This window comes from Vitis vinifera, chromosome 15 (genome assembly GCF_030704535.1).
Source record: "Vitis vinifera cultivar Pinot Noir 40024 chromosome 15, ASM3070453v1".
In the NCBI taxonomy this organism is placed as follows: domain Eukaryota; kingdom Viridiplantae; phylum Streptophyta; class Magnoliopsida; order Vitales; family Vitaceae; genus Vitis; species Vitis vinifera.
In genome coordinates this window covers 19,665,291-19,678,549 of record NC_081819.1, presented here as the reverse complement: position 1 = coordinate 19,678,549, position 13,259 = coordinate 19,665,291, and the positions used below count along the sequence as shown (strand labels likewise).

The 13,259-nt window shown below is 29.2% G+C and overlaps 1 protein-coding gene across 1 annotated transcript; it reads right to left on the bottom strand.

The window, feature by feature from the left end:
* Positions 1-4,906: 4,906 nt before the first annotated feature.
* LOC100260763 (anthranilate N-methyltransferase) lies at positions 4,907-6,473 on the bottom strand. Its single transcript, XM_010663204.3, has 4 exons — positions 6,027-6,473; positions 5,632-5,894; positions 5,477-5,541; positions 4,907-5,399 (listed from the first exon to the last, which is right to left on the bottom strand). The coding sequence occupies exons 1-4, from the start codon at positions 6,455-6,457 to the stop codon at positions 5,103-5,105; spliced, it is 1,056 nt and encodes a 351-aa protein (XP_010661506.1). The 5' UTR covers positions 6,458-6,473; the 3' UTR covers positions 4,907-5,102.
* Positions 6,474-13,259: the final 6,786 nt, after the last annotated feature.

The following is a 13,259-nucleotide window of genomic DNA, read 5'->3' as shown; positions in this document are numbered from 1 at the left end:
TTCGGCATGAACATTGCCCTCCACCATGTCCTTTCATTTCAACGCTCTCTCAAATTTTTTAAGAACCAAACATAGTCTAAATTTTTTTACATAAATGTGTTAATAATTCCCTAAAAATAAATTTTATATATGAGATATATTTATAAGATTGTTATTGGACGAAATTTTAAATCAATGATATATATATATTGAGAATCTACAAGTACCAACCAAAGGTTTATTGAGACATTACCAAATGTGCTCTCTAAGAAGTACATGGGAGTTAGGACTACTTCAAGATCCAATAAATATTGCTTCTGATTCTAAGTATGAGTCATTCAAATGATGATGGTTTAATATTATAAATGACTTAATTTTTATTTTTTTTAATACCAATTGAATTTTAGATGATATAATGAAGGTTTTTTCTTTTTTTCTTAAAAAGACTTTTCTTAAATGATATCAATTAGTGTTGATGTGAACCTAAATTGACTGTGTGATATGAAGCGTTATAATCAATATTGTTTGAAGTTGTGCTTTACCCAGTTATGTTTGGTTTTCAAAAAATTTAAAGAAAATATAAAAATAGAAAAGAAGAAGTAGTAAAGAAAAATAAAAAATAGATTTAAAGTCAATGAATTATTTTTATATACTACTTTAAACTTATTTAATTTATTTTAACTCTTTAATATAAAAATTAAATAATTTAAAAATATATAAATTTCTAATTAATTTTAATTATATTTGAATTTCCTTTATATTTTTTATAATACAATAAAAAATTTGAATCCCATATTGGGGATTTATATAGAACCTGCTAAGTGTGCCATGTAGTCTTACTTATATATTCCTTCATATAAGTCTGTTAAAAAACTTCGGGTCAAAGCCTGATTCAAGCCCAATCCAATCCCTTTAGGGTCTTGGGCTGAGTATTAAAACCTAATATGTATATATGATAAGCATTATCCATAAATGTTATGCAAGAGATGAGATTTGAACCTTCCAAAAGCTGAGAATTTTAACATGCTAACTGTTAAACTACTTTTGGGCCTGGGACAGGCATGGACTCAAGTTTAACATCCAACTCAGCCCAAGAACTATCCAAAGGCCCATTTGGGGTTCGGTAGGGGAGTCCCGAGCCTAGCCTGGAGCCCAACCAAGAGGGTCTGAGCCAAGCCTGGTCTAGCCCATTTACATGAGGTCAGGTGTGTAGCAAGTGCGGGAACAATGGTGATAATTTTGACACGTATCACAACATAATTAAAAAAAGAAAAAAGAAAAAAGAAAAAAAAACAATATAAATTTTAGCGGGTTTGAGTTAGGTGTAATTGTGTTCGGGTCATAATGGTAGATCATGTTCGGGTTTGACTGTTCAACCTATATAACTTATATTTAGTTAATCATGTCAAAATTCACCTTTATGATCCAACTTGTTTATTGGCTGTAAAACAATATTGCCTACGTGCTAATGAAAATGTCAGAAGTAACTTGATGAAAGCGGTAGTGATAAATGAAGTTTACAACAATAATGGAATCAAATGAAGACGTGGATCACATCATTCACATACCAGCACATGTTCATTGATTAAATTTAATTATTTTGGTTTCTCACCTTCCAAACACAATTTTTCACTGATTAAACTATGTATGCTGTTTACTTGAAGAATTCCATGATCTTGTAATTATACACAAGGCACTCAAATCTGATGCCAGTAAATCCAGCTGCCATTGCCTGGTGGTACAACTAGGCCACTTTATGAAATTTCATTATCAAAGTCCTATTTGCACAACATATCAATAGACAAACGGAATCCCTTTGGGCCTCTCATTTTATTAGGAAAATCTTATTATAGAACATGGCATGCCATCTCTTTCCCAAAACCATGCAAAAAGATAACTATGGTTTACTTAAAGTATTCCATACCCAATAAGCAAGAACAAACCATTTAAATCTCACAACTTTACCAACTCTAGGAATTCCTTTTTGTTGGTAAATTAGGTTTCATGGAATGAAAGTAAACAAAAGTTGGCCAACCCTAAAAAAAAAGCAAACAAGAAAATAAATTTGAAATAGGTACTTATCAGATTTAATTGATTGAGATGTGATAAAGCACTATCCTTAAAGTAAATCTACCTCCTCAAGTATCAACCTCGGTATAGTAGGGAACCATTGTCCCACCTCTAGGATTTAATAGTCAAACCTCTTTTTATGCGCACATCGTTAGCAAGATACAACACTACTTGAACTTAAAGAAAATCCTAAGAGATTGCAATTAGAATATAGTAATGTTCAAGTGTTGTAATAGAGTAGGGTGCGATAGTGGCAAAAATAACTTGGGATAACAGCGGAAAAATGGAAGATGCAATGGTACAATGGTGGTTGTAGATGTGCAAAGTGTCACATATTGTTTGTCTAGTGTCCATAATAGTGTAGCGGAAGTGCTTATCAAGAAGAATAAGTTGGTTGGTTAAAGCAAAATGTAGTGAGGATCATGCTTGAGGCATTGGGTATGTAGGTGTTGTCGGAAAATTCTTTGGAGTTCATGCATGTCGACCCGATTGTGTTTGAGGAGTTTGTCGATAGTCATTGACTTAACAATGAAAAAAAAACTTGGTTGCTCCTACACAAATTGATCAGGATTTGGATTTGTTTCCCTAATGAGTTGATAGCAGGATGAAACCAGTCAATATAAAGCATTTGAAAAGCATGACGTGCAGACTGAGCACCTTGAATAGGCTTACAGGGGGGTGTCGCATAGACCGTGCTATTGTGACGAAACTCTAGTCACGTAACAAAAGACTATCATGGGAGGACCACATACATTGCCGTTGTAGTGGTAAAATGAGAGAAAATACTAAATGGGTATAACCTTAAAACCTACACGACTACAGCTTGAAAGCCCAAGCGGCTATAAGAATTAAATTTGACTAATTAAATCAATTTAATTTATTTGATCAGATTAAAAAAAAAAATCAAAGGATCGTAATTAATTTTGGGTCTTTGAATGTTATTTTTTTATTTTACAATTGATATTATAAAAATATTTTTTTTAAAAAATAAGAAAAATGGATAAGAAGAATAAATTTATAATCTTTGCAATATGTATAATACATATCTTTAACTTAGAATTATTATATTTAATTAATGTAAAAGGGATATTAAAATAAAAGTTTAATAAATTATTGTATCATTTATCCTATCTTATATTTGATTAATGTTAATTTCATTCACATCTCCTAACATTTTGGTTTAAATATGTTTAACTAATGTTAATTTCAAATTTTGTAGTTAACATCCCTATAGATATATTTCATGTATAAAATTTATTTTTAAGAAAATTGTTAAACACGTTCATCCATTACTAAATCTCATTGAATGATGATTATGTATATTTTAACACAACACACATATAACGTATGAGTAAATCCATCTAACTAAACATGACCTCATGTTGTACATGTTGGTACCTGGATGTGGTCATACAAAATATGAGCTGATGGTCTAGTATGCCACCTATTTCCATATAACTCACTCCTAGAAAGATTTTATGGTACCTCTTGGGTGCAATACCGAGCTCATCCTAATGGTACCTCTTTAATACACTTTGTGGTAACAGTATCATTATAGAAAAACCCTATATATATATAGGTTACAAATGCATAACTATACTACATATATATATATATATATATATATATATGTAGTATAGTTATGCATTTGTAACCTTCATTTTAACGAGCTACTTTAGCTTTTGTTAGTTAGTTGTACTAGTTATTCCGAGGACATAAACGTTCTCACATATAGTACCACTTCAAAAAATTCAACTATTATATTCGGGACTTATATAAAACATGTCATTTGTGTCATGTAATCTTATATATAACTTCGAAGAGAATTGGATTTAGTATATGACCAACTTGAGTCTGTTCGAATTTTTTGGGTTGAAGCATGATTTGAGCCCAATCCAATCCCTTTAAGGTTGGGTTCAGATTGATTTTTTAAGCCCCAACCTATTCCATGGGCAAATCCAAGTTAGGCCAAGTATCAAAACCTAATATATATATATATATATATATATATGATAAATAATGGGAAAAAAAAAGACTCATAAATGTTATTGAAAGCTTGATTGACAATTCTCAGCATGAGTGCTCAAGCAGACTTAACCTTCGAGGTGCTTATTTAAGTGCTTGAGTTGTGACTTTTAGCACTTGAATGTTTTAGCACTTCAAATTTATTTGTTATAATCCAATTGAGTGAACAACAACCTTGAATCTTCAGTGGATATTTTTAGATTTTATACTATAATGAAAAGGAACAAAATCGTCAACAACGAACAAAATCGTCAACAACTAAAATTAATACAAAAGATCTTAATAGTTACACTAGAGATGAAATTTGAACTTTCTAAATGTTGGAATTTTTTACATGCTATTGAACTAACTTTTGTATTGTTTTCATTTTACAATGTGCATATTAAGGTGTTGGACTCAAGTTTAACTTCCAATTCGGCCCAAGAATTGCCTAAAGCCAGTTTGGGCTTTGGGTAGGGGTGGCCTGGGCCTAGCTAGCTTGAAGCCCAACTACGAGGGTATTCAGCCTGGTCTAGCCCATTAAAAAAAAAAAAAAAACAATATGAATTTGAGCGGGTTTGGTTTAGATGTTGTCATGTTCGTGTTATGATCAAATATCGGCTTCGGATTTGACTACTCAACTTGTCTAACCTATTTATTTAATGACATCAAAATGACCTTTATGACTTGTTTATGAATGGGATGTATTCAAATTTGATTACTCAACTTGTCTAACCTATTTATTTAATCATACCCAAACAACCTTTATGACCCAACTTATTTATGAACGGGTTGGGTTCACACTTGATTGCAAGATAATATTGCCTATAGATGTAATAAAAATGTGTTACAATTTGCTGAAATGTATAAGTAATTTGATGATGATAAATGAAGTTTACAACAATGGAATCAAATGAAGACGTGAATCACATGATTCACATACCAGCAGATGTTCATTGATCAAATATAATTATTTTGGTTTCTCACCTTCCAAACACAACTTTTCACTCACAAACGTGAATAGATAAGAGTCTGACTATAAGTACTGTTTACTTGAAGAATTCCATGATCCAGTAATTATACACAAGGCACTCAAATCTGATGCCAGCAAATCCAGCTGCCATTGCCAGGTCCAGGAACTCCTGCTTTGTCCGCTCCCTTCCTCCAGGGTTTTGAGTCATCATAATCAAATCTCCTTCACAGAGAGCTTGCACAGAAGCACTCCCCTCCGGTATTTCTGGGAGAAACCCCTCCACCACAATTGCCTTGCCATGCTCTGGCAGAGCTTTGTAGCAGTTCTTCAACAACTTCAAGCAGTGTTCATCACTCCAGTCATGAAGTATCCACTACATATGATTTGACAAATCATTAGATCAGAAATGGTATTATCATGTTTAGTATATTAAGAGAAACTTAAACCCACCTTCAGAAACATGGCTTCTCCATTGGGAACACTTTCAAACATATCTCCTCCAAGGTGTTCCACCCCTGCAACAAATTTGAATCACCCAATTTCAACTCGGGGAACTTGTGAATTCAAAACTGAACTTGGTGAAATGAGACTATACAAAGAAATACCAGGATAAGGCAAAGCATGCTGTATAACGTGAGGCAAGTCAAAATTAATTGCCTTGATGCTGGGGTATTTTGATGTGATTATACCAAGTGTGGTTCCCAGACCGCCACCAACATCCACCACCTGCTTAAGATTCCCAAAACCCTTGTAGGATTCAACGATTTTATTAGTAATCATAATTGTGTGGTTGAGCATGGCCGTGTTGAAGGCCTGATTGAATCTGGGGTTCTTGCCAGGATACTCAAATGCGTTTACTCCATGGGCCCTGTTGAATGGTATTCCTCCTTCAATAATTGAGTTATTCAGATGGCACCCGAAGAAGTATTGAGAGATATCTGGAGTCAGTTGTGACCCCACAGACAAGGTAGATAAAACGAAAAAGATAGAGCAGACTGACCAGCTATCCATGAAGACCTTGTCCTGAGTCAATGTCAGCAATGGGCTCAATGAAATGCCATCTTGGTCAGGGACAAAATATTTGGAGACAGGTGTGATTCCATACACCCTCTTGAGCCGCCCACCATCAGCATCAAGCGCAGAGCAAGTGAGGACAGAGTGAGAGGTGAGAAAGTAGAGGATGCGGTCCAACATGATGGGTGCGGCCGGGTTGTTTGCACGCAGCTGGGATGCTATTTCTGAGGCAGAGGCCTGACCAGCTTTGGCAATGATATGAAAAAGGCCAAGCTCAATGGCCGTTTGCATAACCATAGGTAACAGAGAGGAGGCCACCAACTGCATGGCATTGCAGTAGTGCTCTGCCTCTTGTACTTCTTCTTCTTCACCGGTACTGCCATGGCTGTACTGCCTTTCTTCTGTTGAAGAACCCATTATGGCTTCGGCTTTGTTCCTGGCTTGAATCACGATTTTATGGTAGTGCAAGAGGCTATAATTCCACCAACCTTCCCCTGTAGGCCCATTATTTCCCCATCATTACCTTACCATTATCACATTTATTTGTATCCAAGTTTTATTAATAGTTGGTTGTTTTTTTTTCCCATCATCGGCATTCACCCCTCTCGAAGTTCGAAATGCAAATAGCTGATTTAAAAATTCATAAAAATTAAATGGAAATATCAAATGAGAAAGGTAATCAAGACATTGCATACGATGAAATTTCAAACTAACAGTCAAATATATTTAATTAAATCTTTTGAAAATGTCAATAAAATTAACTCACACATTAAAAATTCTATAATATTATTTTAATACCCTAAATTTTATTTTAATACCCACAAAGTGTTTACATTTTCCATATACTAATAAAATATTTAGCTTTATTTTATACATGGGACAAATTGATGAATAAGAAGTGGAATTTTGCATCATCAAAAGTCATAATTCTTATTTGAATTAATTAGAGTGGTATTTTTTTTTTTTACCGTTAATGGCATAAAATAATAGAAGCTTTTACCGCTAGAGTAGCCAAATTGATCAAGGCGAATACTGAAAAGTGTATGGTAGGTTCAAATCCTATTATTGATGATACCTTAAATTTACCAATTATCAAATAATAATAATAATAATAATAGAAACTTTAATTAATATGTTTCAAACAAAATGGTAAACTATTTTAAAATTTTTTAATTCTTAAAAATAAAAATCAGAATTCTTTTTGAACAACTCCTTAATTATAAATTATTTTCAACTATTAATTTGTTCAAATATTGTTAAAAAAAAATATTTAAATTTGGTCAAACAAATATTATGCTTCACTCTATATCCAAGGTCAAAAGTGTAAATTGCACGATTCATAAATATAATAAATGAAGGAACCAAAACGATTAAAAACCTGGGGTCCCCACACTATACTCCGTAATATACGCCTACCAGTGTGGGATACCATTTCCATGTGTGGCAAAAAACACATGTAATGCCCCATACCCAATTTAAGGGTAAAATTATAATTTAATAATTAATTAAAGTAATTTAATAAGGGTAAAAAAGTTTTTTTTTATTTAAAACGTCTAGGTATAAATTAGATTTTTTCTATATTCTTTATTCAAAAAAACCCTTTTACACAAAAATCAGATAACATAAAGTTGAAGATTTTGAGGTTTAGGGTTTGAAAATCAATTGTTTATGTAAGATTTTTAATCCTTAAATTAATATTTATATTTGTTAATTAATTTTGAATATTTTAAATATTCTTTGAATATCTCAATTTTAATTAGAGTTTGTTTAATTAATTTCTAAGTAAAAAAGATTAAATATTTATGAATATAGTTTGATATATTAATGGAGACCGACAAATTTTGATGACTCAAATGAATAGATCTAGATATATATATATAGTTTCGGATGTGAAAATTATCATAAAATTCGTGAGTATGGAGATTAAAAGTTTTGACTTTAGAAATGAGAAAAAAAAAATGATGAAAGATGTGTGTAGGTTGGAAGGATTTGGCATGTTGAAAAAAAAAAAAAAACTAAGAAATGGCTTGCACGTTAACTTAGGAAATGAAGTAAATAGTATTTTGGTAAACAATGAGGAAGAAAAGGACGTCGATGGCTTGGAAGAGAAATAAGCCAAGGTGTTGTTGGGTATTGAAAATAATAATAATAATAATAATAATAATAAAAGAAATAATAATAATGAATGGAGTTGGTATAGAGTTGTTAAAAAGAAGAAAAAATGCATGGGGTATTTATGAAGTTTTAATAGGAGATTTAAATAATAGTAATAATAGTTTAATGCATATAATTATTCTTAAAAGATTTAATTTAAATAAGTTAGAAAAGATAAATAAATTATTGTTTAGGAAGTTGAAAATATATTGGATGGTAATTATATTAACATGATAAAATAATTAGGATCCTAAATAAAATATTTTTAGGATTGTCAAATTTATATATTTAGATAAATAATCAATAATCAGTATTGTGTATGATATTATGTTAGGTGAGGAGGAAATTCTTTAGAGTTAAATACTTCAAGATTTTGAGTGCTTCTTCAAGGTAAGGGAAATTAATGTAGATTTTTATAAAATGAAATAATTTTATTTTTTATATTGTATTCTGAAATATGTAAAAATATTATTTTTATCTTTACGCATGGATCAAATATGTGTTTTGTATGGAAAGTATATTTGAAAATTTTATTTATTTATGAAAAATGAAAAATTTAGGAGATATGATGTTTTGTTTTGTAAGTTTGAATTAATGAAATAAAATGTTTGACTTTGGATTATATGATTCTAGTCAACGAGTTATAATTGTTAACATTTTCGGCCCTAATCAACGGATTATAATAGTTGATATTATATGACCCTAGTCAACGGATTATAATAGTTGACCTTATGACTATAATCAAAGGGTTATAATTGTTGACATTTAGTTTTGCTCACCTTAAATGGAACAAATTTTTTTGAAACTAATTACTCAATTGTGAAGTCTCACCTAATTGGGCACCATTTGTCATACGATAACTAGAGTAAAGATATTTTGAATGTATTCGATTTGGTTTTGATGAAAAATTATTTGATGAAAAATTGTTTTGAAATGGATATGAGAAAGTTTTGTTGAAAAGTTTGAATGTATTAGCATTTTGAACTCAAAAGTTTTTATGAAAATAAGTATATGTTATATCTCCTATTTGCAAGCATGATTGAAAATGTTTGAACCATGAAACTGTATTAATGTTCCTTATTGAACTTTGAGTTCATCCCCCTTTGTTGATAATCTTTGAGGTAACCTCAGTTCAGACGAGAAGTGACCGTTATGAAGGAAATTTGACTTTATTAGGACATTTGTTTAAACTTTCTTTATTTTGGAGATTGTTTAGATATTAAAACTTAATTCTCGTTTGAATTATTTTAAATTTGGAGTTATTTAGACAATAACACTTTGATTGATTATTAGTTTTTTTAAAGTTGATACTTGGAGATTTTAGAATTATCATACTACTTTGAACATGAATTTGGTAATTGGTAAATTTCCAATTACAATACGAATGTTTGTGTCGTTTCCATTTTGAGTCTTTGGGCTTAAGGTATGAAATGACCGTCATGTCCTTAGAGTGGGTTTTGGGGCATGATAGAGTGGCATCAAAGCATTAGGTTATGATTTTGTTAGAAACTTATTTTAGTTTAATTTGGGGATAAATGAGTGACGCATTAGTTTAAGTTTTGGTTTCATCTTCTATAAATTCCTATTCTTCCTTATGAATCTCAATTGTCTAATTGGTTTCTTAGTAGCTAATTTAATTATACCTAATGCTTTATAGGGCAACATGGCATCAAGAAGAACAACATTTTCCCAAAATAGTCAGGCTAATTGTCTGATCAGCTAACTTTGATGGGCATGCAGTGAGTGTAGGTCTGAAAGGTTTGTTGCCTTCTGCATATATCCTTGAGTGCATTGCCCCTCGAGTAGGTGGAGCTTGGGAGATGCCAAGGCCTGTCCTCATCCCACCGCCTCCCGCTGTTGCTGCTACAATCCTATATTAATTCCTACATGTCACAGTGTGTACGGTCTACAGATGGAAATTGCTCCAACCCCCCACTTTTATTTATTTATTTATTTTCTATCTTTGGCATGCTTTAATATTTTCGTGGATGATTGTCACTATGTTACCCACCATTAATTTCAATGTTAAAAAAACATGAGGAAGAAAATGAAGGGAAAAGTGAAGGAAATGAAAGGAAAAAAGTTACCAAAAATAGGTGCAAAGAATCCATCAAACTCACCTACGGGACAAATTAGGAATATAAAAACAAAAATAGCAACAGGAACAAAGAATGCGATTGCATTATAAGATTACAATTGAATAGATGGAGCAAGTTCGAATTAACGTATCAGGAAACCTATTAATCCAAAAATGTCATGAAGAGTAACAAAAGTCCAAAGACCACTTAATTAACAGCAATAAGTAAAATCTCTTTGTACTTCAATACCCTATAGTAACAATAAAGAAGGGAAGAGTGTGATTTGATTTACTAATATGAAAATATATAAAAACAATAATAATAATAATAATAATAATAATTTTATTATTTGGAATTTTTTTTCTCTAGAAATATTATAAAATAAGAATTTGAAAAAAAAAAGTTTATTCTAGTATTAATAAGTTAAAATAAATTCATATTTTTTATAATAAATAAATTAATAATAAATTTGTATTTATTATATAATATTAATAATTTTTTAACATAATAGAGAATAAATTTTGTTATAAGGGTTTTTCATATATAAAATGTTTTATAATATGGTTGTAGGATGTATGGTACACAAATAAATAAACAATTATTTTATATTAAATAAATTAATCATAATTAAAATAATTTATTATTTATTATTTAATAAACAACCTTATTATTTTTTGCATTGGTAATTATGATTAAATAGGATTTTTTTGACAATATTTTCTCTTAAAATTCTAGGAAATAAAAAAAAAATATTAATCCTATTTAAATAGGATTTTTTTATGCACAATATTTCCTAAACTTTTAAGAAACTAAAATAAGAATCCTATGAGATGTTGTTTCTAGAGAAAAAAAAATCTCAAATAATAAAATAGTAAAATAATAATAATAATAATATCTAAATGAAAATGAAATATATATATATATAAAAGAGTCTGTCAATTGATTTGAATGACATGGTAAGTAAAAAGAGCATTTTTGATAATAATTAGATGATTAATTAAAAAGTGCATGTACTTCAAATTATTTTTAAATATATGAAGATAATACCAATTTAAAAATTTTGGGGTTCTTTTTTTCATATATTTTTATATAAGTGAATCAAATTCCATTTTTTTTAATAAAGAATGTACTGGCTCATTGGGGGTATTACAAAACATGTAAGAGTCCCACACGTACACATCATAAACACCCTATTTTTCTGTGTTATATAAAGAAAGTTGGTGGATATAGAAATAGTTTTGATTGACACATTAAAAATTTCTCTATTTTATTTTTCATTTTTGTGAAAAATATCTCTATATAATACTTAGAACATACTATTTTTAGTAAAAAAAATACAATATAAAATATTATTCATTTTAATATATTTTTTTTTCTTTTAAGAGAACACAAGTGCATGTTACTCAAGATTCAAGGCATAAATACCAAGAGTAGGGCTGACTCTCACAGTTGTAATTTTTTTTTCCTTTATTTATCTATGATATATTTTAGCTTCTATTGATATATATATATATATATATATATATATATATATATATATATATATATATATATATATATATATATATATATATATTATGTTTGGTTGTTTCATGGAAAATATTAAAAAAATCAAATATAATTAAAACTAATAATAAACTTATGAATTTTTAACTTATTTAATCTTTATATCGATAAGTTAAAATAGATAAAATGAGTTTAAAGTAGCACATAAAAATAATTTATTATTTTTAAATATATTTTTTTATTTTCATTTACTTTTTCTTTTCTAAAAACCAAACATAGCCTTAAAGAATTTCATAGATGTAAATTACAACTATGATAGTTAACGTAATAGAAAACTTATTACGTAAAGTGAATATTATGATTATGTCGCGATATTTCGTGTATCGAAGGGTTTCGACACGATATTTCGCGATTTATCGTGAGAAATTATCACGAGAAATCGCGGCGATTTCTCGCGTGCTTGCTACCGAGAGGATTTGAACCCCAAACCAAAAGGTTTGGGGTTCACTCGCTTACCACCTGGGCTAAGTTGCCCAATAATACATAATATGCAACAACTATATATATACTTAAATTCATTATATAAAGAAAATATAATAATATTTTAAAGAGCAAATTAATTATAATTATTTTATAATTAAATGCAAAGTCTTTTTATTAATTACCAAAAATATAAAATTATATAATTTTCTTCATAATGTTTTTAATATCATTAATAATTAATTAAATATTAAAAAATTATATATATATCATTATTTATTTTATATTGTTTAATACAATTGAATTAAATTGATCATATTTTAATACTAATATATATTTTAAAATTAGATATATTATAATCAAATATCATAATATTAGGTGTAATTTAATAATAAATGTACACTTATAAAATTCATATTTTTATCGATGCATACGATATTATTATTAAATATGATAAATCATGTTATACATATATCAAAATTTTCAATAAAATAACTTTAAAATGTCTATTATACTTCTAATTATATTATTATGAGGTTTTCCTTACATTTTCATGAGTTTTTAACAATTTTAAGCTTATCGATATTTTTTTCCAAAATATCCATTGATATATCCGTAAAATCGAAATACCGATATATCCATGATTACCGATATTTTCATCCTTGATCTCAATTAAGTTTTTCATAGGTGAAACTTAATCATAATTAAATCTAGGTGGATAATATATATTCTGATTAAGAACATGATCTTAGTTAAGTATTTTATGAAGGAAACCTAACCATAGTTAAGTTGAGATGAATGTTCCAATTAAGAATTAACTTACCACCATAATTTTTAAAGAAAAAATAATGAAAAATTGTTTACATCTCTTAATTCGTTTTCATGTCCATCGATGTAGAGAAATAGCAAGAGCTCAACCCCTTCTTGTTAAGACGACAGAGTAGAGTATACCAATTTATGAAATTTCATTATCAAATTCCTATTTGCACAACAATTTAGCA